We start from the raw sequence: 14,945 nt of genomic DNA on the forward strand, positions 1-14,945 counted from the left end.
AAGGAACATAAGCAAGGCCCTGGAACTGAAATAAGGACTCCCGTGGAACAAAAGGGGAAGGGTGTTTAAGGTCTCTTTGGCAGAGGGGAAGGGCTGGGATGCCGCTGGAGGGCCTCCTTTTGCTCTTGGCATAATTGTCAAGGGCAACCGACCCCCTCCCTTCATCCAGAGGCAGCTCACCTGGTAGGGAGCAGTCACTACGCTAGTTTCCTGTCAAATGGGCTGCTGCCTGGAGGTCTGTGTGGCACAAATCCAGCAGGCTCATCTCATGTTCTGATGACCTCCCTGCCATAGTTACTTGAGGCACCTGGTGTGCAGTTTCTGGCTACATCTTTTCTTTGGGTTTCCTATGTGGCTGTGGACTGTTAGGTTTCAAAGAGATGTGGGCAACTAAATGTATGGCCGGTGAAACTGTCCAACGTTTGTTTGTTTTTCCGGCCAATGATTATTTTGGCTCGTAAGGTGACTTCCTAGTTGGTGGAGCTGGAGCCTGAAATGAGGGAACTGCATTGCATCTAGTAAGACTGGAGGTGGTCTGCGAATGACATCCATAGCTTGCTAGCCAGGTCTGGGCCTGTATTACTCACCCAGGTGAAGAAAGAAAAGAGGGAGAACGTGATGGCTGCTCGGGCGGCATCTGCTCCTTCGTTGAATGGGTTGTTTTCTTTCTTTGAAACACGCCATTGGTCGGCCAGGAAACAAAAACTGACAAACCAGAGGAAGGCCCACAAGCCTGTGAAAAACCACCATCAAAAGAAGAAGGACGACAAGGGAGGACAAGGTTTAAGTGAGTTTGAAGGTGTTGCATTCCCCCAGCCAACAAATACCCTACAGCAGGCTTTGCCAACCAGGTGCCCTCCAGAAGGCTTGGACGACCACTCCCATGAGCTCAATGGGAGCTGTAGTCAACTGATGGGAGTTGTAGTCCAAAGAATCTGGGGGGCATCTTGTTGAGGAAGGCTGCTCTACAAATCTATTTTGCATACTGGGACCAAGTCCAATTGAGTAGCCTTATGCAAGAGCATCTGATATGGAACTGCAGGTTAAAAGGCAAAATTATCACCTTCTCAGTCTCATGGTTCCCTCATAACATTTAGGCCCCAACTTCCCTATACATCTAAAGCAGCATCGTATCACTTTAAGCAGATGTGGCTCCCCTTGCCCCAAAGAATCCTGGGAAGTGTAGTTTGTTAAGGGAACTGAGAGTTGTGAGGAAACCCCCAGTCCCCTCATAGAGGTACAATTCCCAGAGTTCCCTGGGAAGAGGGAGTGACTGTTAAACCACCAGAGTAGAGGCGGGGTATAAATGTAATAATAAATGAAAGAAGTAAGGAAGTGACATCCTTTGGAGCAGAGGTCAGCAATTTTTTTCAGCCCTGGGCCAGTCCACTGTCCATCAGACCTTGTGGGGGGCCAGACTATATTTTTTGGGGGGGGGATGAACGAATTCCTATGCCCCACAAATAACCTAGAGAGGCGTTTTAAATAAAAGCACACATTCTACTCATGTGAAAACACCAGGCAGGCCCCACAAATAACCCAGAGATGCATTTTAAATACTGTAAAAGGGCACATTCTACTCATGCAAAAACACACTGATCCCCAGACTGTCCGCGGGCCAGATTTAGAAGGCAACTGGGCCGGATCCGGCCACCGGGCCTTACTTTGCCTACCCATGCTCTGGAGTGATGAGGGAAGGCAGTTTCGGCAGCAGTGAACTCCCTGCACAGTGGATATATCCAAAGGAATTGCCTGGCATTTTGTCCACTTCTCTCGGCTCCCTTTGCTTCCAGAGAAGAGAGCCTTATGCCAAAGGAGACATCTGTCCATTTACTCCTGAGGATCCCTTGCCTGTAGTTGAGCACTTCTCCAGGAGAGCCAGGGTTTCATCTGGCATTTGAGGCGTCACCTTTTCCTCAGGTTTGGGACCTGTTCAGCCTCAAAGTAGGAGGCTGATCTCACCCTTGTGTATGGATGGCCCTTCCTTGGCCTATTTGCAGGATCCTGGCTCTTCATCACCAGATGACCCAGGGCTTGGTGGAAGGCTGGGTCCTCCTGGTCCTCCTCTAGCTGTGAGATATGTCACCCATTCCTTCTCTTTAAAAAAAAATCCCCTTTGCTTACGGGACTGCTGGGCAAACTGCAAAGAACAGTGCAGGTGACACCCCAGCCACCTGCCATCTTTATTTGCTTAAAAATTAACATGTGCATTATTTATTTATTGCAAATCTGGGTCAAGGGTCCGATGCACCATCCCCAATCTTTAAGTACCTAGTAAGACCAATGGGTCTATCCACTTAATTCATCGGGAATCCAAAAAAGAAGCGTCAATTGCTCATTTATTCTTGAAATGCAGCATCTCTGCAGAACTGAGCCATACAATTAAACATTGTATTTGGAAGCTGAAGGATGAACAGCTCCAAAATCAACTGCAGCAGAACTCCAGGCTGCATACACAGCTACTGGACTCTTGCCAAAAGCCCAGGACTTGCTTGTTTGTTTTAAAGGAGAAAATGTGTCATTGAATCTTTTCATACTTTTGAATGGTCCCTGGTATGACCTGGTTGCTGGGCTTCATACCCAGAAGAGTTGTACATGCACTAGAAATGCATAGAAAAGCAACACCAGGAAGCAGTAAGAAAGAAAGAAAAACCAATCTAGAAATATAGAACAGAGCCTTGTGTATGATGAGACAGACAATGGGCTGGACTTGTTAGCCTGCTTGATTTCAGTGGATCTACTCTATGTATGAATAAGTCTAGCTCCAAACCAATGCGTTTTTCAAAGCACTGAAGGCAGTTTAGAAGAGCGGTGACTGCCTCACTCCCACGTCCTCCACTGGTAAACAGGTTTTGCAGGTTTTGGTATTTCAAAAGAAACATATAGGTACACCTTAATACAAAAGAAACATATAGGTACACTGTAATACGTGGAATCTCTGAAACCACTTTCAGCTTCCTTCCAAGCTATCTCTGTCTCCAGCCTTAAAGTAGAGACTGCATCATAATAATAAAGCTCAGCATTCATGTTGTTCTTGAGAACATATGAAGTACTGCAAGGGGTATCCAGCCAGCTCACTCAGATTAGGACCAGTGAAATCAATATGGACTTGTTTAAAGTTCATAGCAGAGGCCTGATTTTAACTGGGAACTTTGTAATTCAGCCTCTTATTAGCTCACAAGCAAGTGTACTTACTTACTTACTTCCAAGTAATGATGGCTAGGAGGATTGAGCTATTAAGTTTAAAATTTGCTTCTGTTTATTACCCTTCACTGTGTCTGAGTGCTCCGTACTAATATAGTCTCTTCCTGGCTGTATGCTGCCTAGCTGCACTAAGGAACTTGCTAAAGGGAAAGAAAACTGTCCCTGGATAAGCTTGCAAACTTAATTACAAGCAGAAAAATGAGCCAGCACTGAGCCAATGTCCCTTTCACGCTGACGTCATTAACTGCAGGAGAGCTAGAATCCAGTTTATTGAATGAAGAGGATGTTTTAAGAAGGAGCGGACAATTTACTTAAAGGACAATAAGAGAAACAGTTTGTAACATTAATGAAATAATGTGTGTTGCCTGCCGGCACTTTTGATTTATGTCTCAAAAGGCACCATCCTATGTTGCAACCCAAGTGCTTTTTATAAATCAGTCCTGTGTATTATTATCATACCTAAGAAATACATGGGCATGGCCAAGCTCCTTCTGGAAAACCCATAAGGTCCCCGGGCAGATTACAAGAATATATTAATACAGCATTAAAAACAGTTAAAACAATTTACATCAGGAGAATAGGGTGGGCCAATGTATATCTGTCAAAGGCCAGGATAAACTGAAAGTGGTGTGTGTGTGTGTGTGTTCATGTATAGTCCTTTTCTATATATATATTTACTCCCTTCTTTTTATATAGACATTTATTTATTTAAAACCATGTTTTCTTTGGGATTCACCTCTTGCAATGAGAGTGTTTATCTCATTTTGTTTAATTTATATTCATAGCTGGAAGTTGGGTGATGGAAGGCCTCAGAGGCAGAGAAGCGCTTTTTGCAGTTTCCAAATGGCATTCCAGGGAACCTTGAGGATTCCTGGATCTTTGACAGCTCTTCGCTGAGAAGATCAGTAATGGCAGGCTGGTTTCTCTGAAAGGTAACTTGCTCACCACTACCAATTTCCCCCTACGATGCACAGCCGGAAAGGAGCTCTAGGGTCCAACCCAACCCAATGGGCATTTTTACCATGTTGTCAGAATCACCTGCCTATTTGTATGACTGATGCTCACAGAGACAAAGGATGGATGAATCATAGCAAGAACTCACACATGAATTAGAACTAGGCTTAAGAGAGAGAGAGTGAGAGCAGAGCAAGGAGAGCCATACAACAGGCTAGAAATAATAATGAAATCACAGATGAAGAGAGAACTGGAGGAAAGCATCAAAACAAGAAGCTCTGCATTAATTATGGAGGGGATGGGAGAGAAAAGAGCGAGAGCCAGAGAAGCCAGGCATACAAAAGATGATGTGGTTATGAGCGCAAGGATTTTCCTCCTGGCTCTACAACCCTCTGGCTGAAAATATTAGGTGCGCATAAACTGCTCCAGCTCTAAAACCTTGCAGCGGTTTTCTGTTCCACTTCAAGGATCCTGGTGGCTGCATTGGCAGACTATTCCTGTGCTGAGAGAGAACTGCCATCGCAGCCCCAGGCTGACTCTTGCCTCTCTGCTCCCCCATTGCACTTGCATTTCAGTTTGGTTCTTATGGTTCACAGGAAGCAGAAAATAACTTGGGCCTTGCTATGAGAGTCAGGAGTTCGACAGAGTCCTTCAGAGCCCCCAGAAAGCGCATGGCGCACTGGTTTCAATGGTGCTTTAATTTGTTGTATTTGAAAGTGACTCTGGATTTATATCTGTTTTGATTGGAAAAAGCTCATCAGCAATTAGGAGGTAATTCTGCGACCCAACATACCACCACCCTGCACTTAAAATATCTGGAAAGCTGCCATTCTCATTTCTGGTTTTGTCCAAGAGCTCTCACACAAAATATGAAATTTCTAACTGGGGCGGGGGCAGGGGATGAAATAGGGGGAGGGAGTGATTGCAAAACCTCTCAAACTACTTTTATTCATTACAGAAACAAGCCCAAAACTAACATGTAACTCCCCTGTAGGTCATTTTGCCTTTCTCTGCAGGAATTATTTGTGTACTCTTGCTTACATGAACATGACCAATCAATGATCGTTTTGTGGGTTAATCTTGGCTCACTGGTGACCTTACTAGTGACAGGTGCAAACTACTGAGCCTAAGACAGTCTTGCTAACTAGTGTAGTGCAGCGTGAACTAACATTTTACAGTTATTCTGCAGGGACAGATCCTGATCTACGTGGGCGTCATTTAAATCAATTTGTTCTGTACAGATATCGATCCTTGTCCTTGAGCACGGAAGAAGTTACACTGCAGGTCAAGTGGCTTATCTGAAGGCAGGTCAGCCAGGACATGAACCAATTTGCCGTCCGTTGGACATATACAGAACTGGTCAGATAAATGATAAAATAGGAAACAATGAAATAAATAGGGATGTATGGAGCAGTTTTACACTTGAGACCCTTGGACTGATAACAGCCATCTCAGATGCTTGGGACTGAACCTAGGACCTTCTGCATGCCAAAGCTGTGTCCTATCATGGATAATTTTGCAGTCAGGAAAGGGCTTTGGGGCAGAGATCTAGGGCCTCATTCAACAGAATGAGCAGCTGATCGCTTCCCAAATACAGCAGGGCTGGCTTACCCTATTTTGAACCATTAGCATCTAAATGGAAGGAAAGGACAGGACCATAAAACCAGTTAAATCTATAAATTACCTATCTGCCCCATTCACCACTGAACTAGGGGTCCACCCCAACCCGATTGGGTGAAACAGGAAGAAAAACCAATAATAAAAACTGGAAGGGGGGAAATCAAGATGATGGAAAAGAGGTAGAGGCATTTCCCACTGTGGTGGCTTATCAGTAAGTTTATGAAATAAGAGGTCTCTGTGCAGCCCAGTCCTAGGCGCCATCACTAAGCCCCTCTGTGGACAATGAAACATAGCAAGCATAGCAAGGGTACACAGGACTGCAGCCTCTTCACAAAGAACCATGGTATAAACACACCATCCACATGGAAACCCCTGCGGTTCTGATCCGCTGGAGAGCTCACCAGAAACACCAATATCAGAGAGCACAGCTTTCTTGCGGTCCTTGACGCTGCTGATCTGTGGGAAGTAGACATCGAGCGCCAGGTAAAGAAGGCAGCTGAGGAAGGCAAGGACTCCCACGGTGATGCCATAGTTGCAGGCGTTCTGGTTGCGATTGAAGATGCAGTACTCTTCCTTTTCATCCGGCCGGTTGACGTAGCCTTCGTTCACAATGCCGCCAAACACAACGATGGAGAAGAGCTGGGTGCGGGGAGGCGAGAGAGGGGTTTAGAAGATTTCACTCTACATGCTGGGGATACAAACCCAACTCATTTAAATGGAAGATTTATTCAAAATCATTTCTAAAGCCTTTAATATTTTCCCCCAGTCTCTACACCAGGCATAGGCAAACTCAGCCCTCCAGATGATTTGGGACTACAATTCCCATCATCCCTGACCACTGGACCTGTTAGCTAGGGATGATGGGAGTTGTAGTCCCAAAACATCTGGAGGGCAGAGTTTCCCTGTGCCTGCTCTACACAGTACACAGTATTAAAAGACAGCCAAGACAAAAATGCAACCTAAAATGAATAAAATAGCTTATAGAACAGGAATTGGGAAGGTTCAAACACATAAGACAGGGTCTGATCTTATGGTGGAGGGAAAGCTTGGGCAAAGTTAAGCCAAACTAAGACCTAACTATGCTGCAGTGTGTGGCTAGATTGTACCCCGGGTGTTTTAATGCACTATTTTAGAAGCTCCCTAGATCTGAACAGCCCCTCCTTGCTTTCAGCCATTGCTGGTAGCTAATCCAGCTGGAAGATGCCTGAGAACGGAAGCAGTGTTATTTCTAAGTCACCCAGAACTAGTAATTCGCCACTACGATTCAAGCACCCACTCAGTCTTCCACCTGCCATCTCTGCCATCTATTTTCCCATCTGTTAGCTCAGTATTCCTGCCACCGCCTACTTTCCTTTGCTTAGCTGAATATTACGACTACTACTGCTACAGTTCTCCAATCCCCATTCATTTATTTAATGCTAAAACACACAGCAACTATTGCTATGTGGTTTTTTGTTTTTTTAAGTCTGCCTAGCACTGGAAAGGCATCAGCCTCAGCACCAGAAGAGTCTCTGTGGGGACAGTTACTAAGTTAGGGTGGTGCCATTGAAAAAGCTTCCACATAGGCCTCCAATGGCCTGATATTTGATGGGGTGGGGGAAGAGGGTCCATTTGAGGAATGTCTTAATAACAGGACGGGCTTGTTTGGGAGCCAGTGGTAACTTAAGGTAATCTGCTCCCAAGCTATTTAAAGATTTTTATAAAGATTAAGACCCAGAGTAGTAATTGTAAAACTGGGGAGGTCTTCTACCTCCCCATCTGCAGTCACTCAGCAATCCCAGTATACAGACAACCTGACTGTACCTCTGGAAAACGTTCAGATATAGTTTTGCAAGCATCGTAATCATGGAGTAGTCAACAAGATCATCTATGTGTAAACATTTTCCTCTGAAACATTGGCTCCCCAAAATCACACACCAATGCAATGCGTTTGCACTTTCCCAACTCCCCCAACCCCATGGACCACTTGGAAATTGCTGATTGTTTTGGTAGACTGCTTAATGTGTTTGTTTTTTTTCTGCCTTCCAATATGCTGTGCTAGATGCTGTAACTGTATTGTTATTGCTTGTTTTGTTTCTTATATTGTATACAATTAGAACTCCATAGAATTCCATATCAATCTGCTGTCCAGGGGAGGGGAAACATTTGGTGTTCCACTGATGATCTAGAGCAAGGGGTTCTGTAATTGCAACTTCTCAGTGGCATCTCTGAAACTCTGAAATAAGTTCCCCACGGAGGTGAACCTTGCTGCATCGCTGCTTTCATTTAGGAAACAGGTAAACACACACTTCCTCCGCCAGGAATTACTGTAATTCGTTCCGGAGGTCCGTTCTTAACCTTAAACTGTTCTTAACTAGAGGTGTGCTTTCGATAATGGGGCCTCTTGCTGCTGCTGCTGCGCCACCAGCACACGATTTCCGTTCTCATCCTGGGGCAAAGTTCTCAACCCGAGGTAACTCTTCCAGGTTAGCGGAGTTTGTAACCTGAAGCATTTGTAACCTGAGGCGTTTGTAACTCGAGGTACCACTGTATTCTCCTTGCATTGCCACCTCCAGAAATCAAGGCCTGCAAACGTGCGATTTCCCCCCTTCTGGCCCCAGTACTGCACAGTAAACTGAGCAGTTAGCGTAGATGAACCTTCTGAGTGCCATGTGACGCCTGCAGCATGATACCCGTTTGGAGCAGGCTATTAAGCCCTCCTGAGTATCATGTGATGCCTCTGCAACTCAGCCCATTCATGTTCCTTGAGCACCATGGGAAGAACTCTTGTCATTCTCCCTCGCCATCCTACGATGCCCATCTTGTTTTTCAGTTAGGCTCTGCATGCCTCTTTGCTCCCAGCCCTTAACTCACCATGATTCCCCGTCAGTCACGAGGCTGCCACAATATCTCCCTTGCTGAAATTTTATAAATTGAGTTATGAAAAGGAAATTGTTCTGTTACATAATATTCCTCGCTGGATTTATAATCAAATCTACCCCGGATGGAACAAAGCAAAAGCTTTTCTTGCATTTGCAGGACCACTTGCCAAATATAGAGAGAGTTCCAAGTTCACAGCAAGAAAAATGAGGAAGCTGCTGGCTACAGATTATCCAACTCCCATTTCATTTCTATTCAGCCATTCACAGCTGCAAGCTTTGGGTACCTCCAGAGAGCCAGGAACGAGATTATTTCTTCCTTTGCGTATTCTTATTTCTTACTTCATTTAGAAAAGTAACATTATTTCTAGCCTAATCCCTCAGGCTGGGATAACAGCCATTTTATAAATATAAAGTAATATACTCAATCAAACATATCGATTTAACATTTAATGGTTAACACATCCTTATAGCGTTTCCCCACCACTGAAAACAAAATGTTAAAAAAGCTATAAATCACTTCTGGGTGATACCCATGCTCAGAATTTAGCAGATCTCTTGGAAAACAAGTTTCAGACTCAAAGAGCGGCTATTAAGCAAGTAATGTTTTAAGGGTGATGAAAGTGTTTGGTAGCAGTTCTGCTGTTCTATAAGCAGACACACTTTTATTAGAAGCAAGGGTATTGTTGGGTACTTAGAAGCACTTTGGGCAAAGGCCTTGAATTTCCATAACATTTCCATAAGCCAATTTAGATGTATAGATGCCTCTGGGAAATTGAGATGGTGGGCAGTTTAGGGTCTCATTAGCATGGTGTCCAGCCACCCTAAAAGCAAAGTAAAAATTATTTTTATAAAAGAGAGAGGAGAAGAAGGAATAGGAAATATGGGGGCCACCACAGAAGATCTGGGATCTGGGCCACTCCCTAACAGCATATACAGTCGTACCTTGGTTTTCGAACAGCTTAGTTCCCGAACGTTTTGGCTGCTGAACGTTGCAAACATGGAAGTGACTGTTCCGGTTTGCAAACTATTTTGGGAAGCCAAACATCTAACGGGGCTTCCAATTGGCTGCAGGAGTTTCCTGCAGTCAATCAGAATCCATGCTTTGGTTTTTGAACGTTTTGGAAGTCAAATGGACTTCTGGAACGGATTCTGTTTGACTTCCAAGGTACGACTGTAGTACCAAAAAGACCTCAAAGGCATATACACAAAAAATATGCTAAAAAAAGAAGAAGCTTTCATTGTTATCATAAAAATGCTGCTGGATTAACTGTTTTAAGAAATGATGTTATCCATTATGCACACAGAATCAGTCGGAGTGCCCCAGCAAAGCTTCACACACGCTTCCCTGATAATACGTCTGAGCCATCACCTGGAATAACCTGTGAGAGAGAGGAAGCGAGGTCAGATTCCAGCCCCAATCCTGCTTTTCAGATTTCTTAAGTTACTCCATGCTGTTAAGTACACATTTCTTAGAACAGAAAGAGAGCAGAACCAACCCAAGCTATGCTTTTCAGAAACGTCTATGCTGCATCCATCCAAAATTGTGCCATATGGACTTTGAAGATAAGAGGATTCCGTATTACACCCCCAGAGACATGCTTGGTGGCAGAACTGAGCACGAGCGCCAAGAAACTCAAACAGCAGGAGCATGCTAGCCAGTTCACCACACGTTACAGCCACTACTGGAAATGCTGAGGTTACCCAAAGCAAGCAGGTAACTTGGGAGTGGCATACACTGGAGTACATGCATCGGGGCAGCTTTGAGCCAGACACACGTACAACAGCCTTCCGAGTTATGCGACTGCTGCAACAAATGCCAGTGTGGAGCCAATGGTGCCATAAGGGCAGGACTTCAGGGCAAAAGTCTGGGGTTCCACTCAGCAGAATGTGCAGAAGGAGCCCCAAAGACAGCTGGGCTACCTTGCAACATTTGGAAGGAAATGAAGCAACACACATTGGCACTGACTGAAAACTGTCCCCTCCGCTGGTGAAACCATGAAGTCCAGAGTCAAAAATTACTTGGCTTGCCCCACTATGTGGAACCACCATAGTTCACACATGGAGCTGCCAGGAAAAGGCAGGGTTAACGCAAATTCCATTTCTCAATCTGAACCGTTGCTCTTCAAAGCAATTAGTTGTTTCGGATATATTTAAATACCTCCTTAGTACGCCCCTCAAACAGGCAAACAGTAAAAACATTTCATGGCCCACAGAGAGCAAGCGACTGAACTGCAGCAAACTGATAAGGATGTGAACTGCGGCCTACTCTCCTTCCACTGTTTGTTCCTTGCCTTTGAATGGTATTTACAAGCTGCTGCATCTGGCCCCTATCCGCTGCCCACTCCCCCAGCTTAACTGCTGATCCCATAGCATTAGCTGGTTTACCACCCGCTGGAAGAGATCAGCACCAATGAAGGAAGCACACAGAGCCATTTCTGTTCCCTTGGAGACTCATCTGGAACCATGACTGGATCCTACTGCGGCCTAGTCTAAGGCTACATTTACAAAAGCATCTGCTTTACTGTGACCCACCCCTTGCCAACCTGAGACCTTCCAGATATTTTAGGCAATTCCCAACAGCTCTAGCTGGGACAGGTGTGCCGGCAGGGGCTGGTGGGTTTTGCAGCTCAAAACATCTGCAGAGCACCAGGCTGGGAAAGGCTGCGTTTAAGCAATCTTTATCACACCTAGCCAGAGAGAAGAAGAAAAAACAAGGAGGGAGCATGTAAGGTGGTCCGATCCCAAGTCTGCTCTTGTACCTTTAAGAGCTGCTCAGAAGAATAATTTATACCAGGCAGGTCTTCTCCTATCATTGCAGCTCTACGATGGAAAAAGGCACAGCGGGGGAACTGTTCTTTCCATGCAAATCTGGAAGAGACAAGAGCCCTGTGGACCTGTCAGCCTTGGGGAACAATAATAATATCCCTCTCTGCAGAAGAGATCTCGATTGTGAGTTGCAGGGAGGGAGCAGAGCTCAGTGGCAGAACACATGATTTGCACACAGAAGGTCCCAGGATCACCTCCTAGCTTCTCTGGTTTGAACGACCAGGAATCAGGCAACTGAGAAGACCCCTGCCTGAGCCTCCGGAGAGCTACTGCCTGGCTTCCTTCCTTCAGCACAGCTAACATCCTGACAGACTGAACTGTACAGCCCAACCCAGTGGGCTAGATGACGTGTGAGGAACCTTTGGTCCTCCACCTGTTGCTGAACTACAACTCCCATTATCCCAGGTCACTGGCCATGCTTGCTGGGGCTGATGGGAGTTGTGGTTCAAGATTTGGAAGGTCAAATGTTCCCCAGATATACAACAGACTGGCCCAGTGCAAGGGAGATGTTAATGTCCCACAATTCTCAGCATCCCTGACCATTGGCCACACTGGTTGGCATTGATGGGAGCTTTAGACCAACACATCTGGAGGGGTCTGATCTGATGGCTCTACTGCTGCTGTTCATAAAACTCAGGGAAGAGTCACACAAGTTGCCTCTATACCCCAGGATAGCTCCAGCCGGTGGGATGCAGGAAAGGCATATAATATTTCTCAAAAGCACTGCAATGTTTTCGTTAATTGGCTGACTTTTGTGAATGGACAACAGCACAAGACATACAGCTGGCAGAACGCTTTGCAGGAAAAATAAGACTGCAGGTACCTTCCACTGTTGCTATGGATGCTAATGACCCATACACCTGCCTTGGGCAGTCCTCAAGGATAGTCATTACCTGGAGACTTGTCTGCCTGATTTGACTAAAGCAAGAGTCTCTCTCAATCCCCCTTCTTTTGTGTTGATAATTCCAAAGTCAACGTTACTCATGGATCAGAGTTTGCTTTGCTGCTCTCTCCTTTTTAAATCAGAGAACCATCAGCTCTTATTGCATCTGATGGCAGCCTGGAAGCTAATCTGTATTTCTGGTACAATGCTAAATGGTGTACAAGGTTCAGACACTAAGAGAGCTCTTGCACCTTAAAATTTTCATTTGGGGTCGGTGGCGTAGTGTGGGGGGTGCAGGGGGGCCGGCCGCACCGGGCGCAACATCTGGGGGTTAGGGTTAGGGGGCGCAAATCCATGGGTTAGGGGGTTGCAAATTACTTGCCTTCCCCCGGGTGCTGACAACCCACGCTACACCACTGTTTGGCGTAGGTCTAGGATCTCAGCAGATGTGGCTTCTCCTGTCTCTGCAGCATTGCAAAAAGCAGAGCCTAAAGAGCTCCAACAGTGTACCTGCAACTCAGGATAACACTTCCTGCATCTGATGGAAATATACTTCAAGTCCATGAATCCTTACACCTTGACAAATTTGTTGGCCTTTAAGGTATCACAAGATGACTTGTCATTTCTGCCTTGTATGTAACCAAAGCCCTGGAGGAATCCTGAGCTCTGGACCCAATAACTGTATGCTGGAGAGATTTTGATGCCATTACGAGGGAACAATGACTTCTTTGCTATTTATTTTTTCAAACAAAGTAAGAACTATCCTAGTGGGAATATGAAGCGGTATTTGTCAAATACAATGATCCTGAGTTTTGAATGTTCAAGCTTTCACTGGGGAATATTTTAGAACTCTCAATTTGTTGTTTTTATTCCACCTTTCCTGCAAGAAATTCAGGATGGCAAAAACAGTTTGATTCCCTTCCCATTTTATCCTGACGCTATCCCCATGAGGTTGGTTGAGATAAAACCTGGTCCAAAGCTTTAGTGGCAGAGCGGAGACTCTGAATCTGGGTCTTCCACTCCTCCTCTTGGACTCTAACCATTGCACCACAGTGGCTCCCTTGCTCCAAAAGGGTGCTCCACTGCCACCCACGCCCCAATGCTCTGAAAACATTTCAGTGCAGCAGCCTTCCCCAATGTGGTGCCTTCAAGATGTTGCCAGACTACAAGTCCCATCATCCTTGACCACTGGCAATGCTGACTGGGGGTGAGAGAAGATGTAGTCCAACAACATATGAAGGACAGCAGGTTGGAGAAGATGCCCTGGATTGTTGCTTAAAACTCACTGGGATCATTGCTTTGCTTAACAATGCGTGCTGAACCCATCAGAGTCACTGGGTTGTACACAAAGCTCTACAACCCTCCAGAGCAGATTTGGGTGGGTGGGAGCTACAGAGAGGAAAGTCCTGTTCCACCAACAGAAGTATCTTGCACTAGCAGAAGAGACTATTGCACACCACTTATTCTCTTTACTTTTGGACTCATGGTGCCTCCCTCTTCCATGTGACGTCATTCGAAGACATACTTTGAATCTTTGAATTTTCCTTCACATAAAGGGGAAGTTCATGAGGGCGATATGAAGGCTTATGTTGCTTGGAATGTCCGACGATGTTTCTGTTACTAACAGGGCAATCGTTTCCATGTCTACTCAGAAGTAAATCCATCATGATGCATTACTGTATTTTAATATTTTGTTGGAAGCTGCCCAGAGTGGCTGGAGAGGCCCAGCCAGATGGGCGGAGTATAAATAATAAATTATTATTAATTATTATTATTATTTATTGTTGTTGTTGTTGTCAAGTGCAATTGGACTTAGAAAAAGGTTTGTTGCATGCCACCCCAACCTCTGAGTGGCGCAAGATGCCGGGGGTTCCAGGCGCCTACTCAGGGAGACTGCGGTATCATTAGGTTATATGGTTCATTTGCACAACCTACGATGGAAGCCTTCGTAGCATTAACACCACAAGAGGGTAAAGCTTCTCACATAGCCACAGCCTTGGAAATCAGCCATGTCTTCTCTCTCTCTGCTGTTCCAGCTTCTAGCTCCCACAACTCAACTCTCCATTCTGGCCTTTTGTCTTTCTAACTAACTGAGAGGCCCACCCATTTGTCCTCTAGCACAGAGCCACTCCCTTTGTTCCCTTAATGACCATTACTATGCTGGCTTGGCTACTCCAGCAATTGTGCTGGATCCAAGAATTAGAAGAGGGACTCAGGCATACCCCCCCCCAAAAAAAACCCTCATAACAGGTGCATAGGATTGCAACCAAGAGGTTTGGTTTGAATGCAACAGTCTCACAACGTTAATAAATATTCTGTGTCTCTGCATATGTTGCTTGAAATAACGAGGAGTACCTTTTCTGCCACAACTTGCTGCAAGCTCACATTTAATTCACAGTACAGCTGCCACCTCCAATCTTTCTCAGCATTTAAGCTTCATGCATGAGCCCTTCTCATTTCGGAGCACTTTCTCTGCCATTTCCCGAAAACAAATACAGCATATCCCCATTTGCCCGATGATTCGTCCCTCCGTGCTATTTCCCTCTGCGCTGCAATGAAAGTTCAGCTCTGCTCTATTTTATAGACAGCTTGCAAAG

At 45.4% G+C, this 14,945-nt stretch overlaps 1 protein-coding gene across 3 annotated transcripts in view; it reads right to left on the reverse strand.

Moving 5' to 3' along the window:
• The window catches only part of LOC309379256 (TGF-beta-activated kinase 1 and MAP3K7-binding protein 1), a 47,089-nt gene that overhangs the window by 22,756 nt on the left and 9,388 nt on the right, over nucleotides 1-14,945 (reverse strand). For all 3 annotated transcript variants that reach the window (XM_081928270.1, XM_081928272.1, XM_081928273.1), the window contains exons 2-3: nucleotides 6,180-6,417; nucleotides 588-733 (exon numbers count right to left, since the gene is read on the reverse strand). In XM_081928270.1, the coding sequence (XP_081784396.1) occupies nucleotides 588-733; nucleotides 6,180-6,417 (384 nt within the window). The remainder of the gene's footprint in view (nucleotides 1-587; nucleotides 734-6,179; nucleotides 6,418-14,945) is intronic.

The sequence above is a fragment of the Podarcis melisellensis genome (genome assembly GCF_964234715.1).
Source record: "Podarcis melisellensis genome assembly, chromosome: 10".
Taxonomy (NCBI): domain Eukaryota; kingdom Metazoa; phylum Chordata; class Lepidosauria; order Squamata; family Lacertidae; genus Podarcis; species Podarcis melisellensis.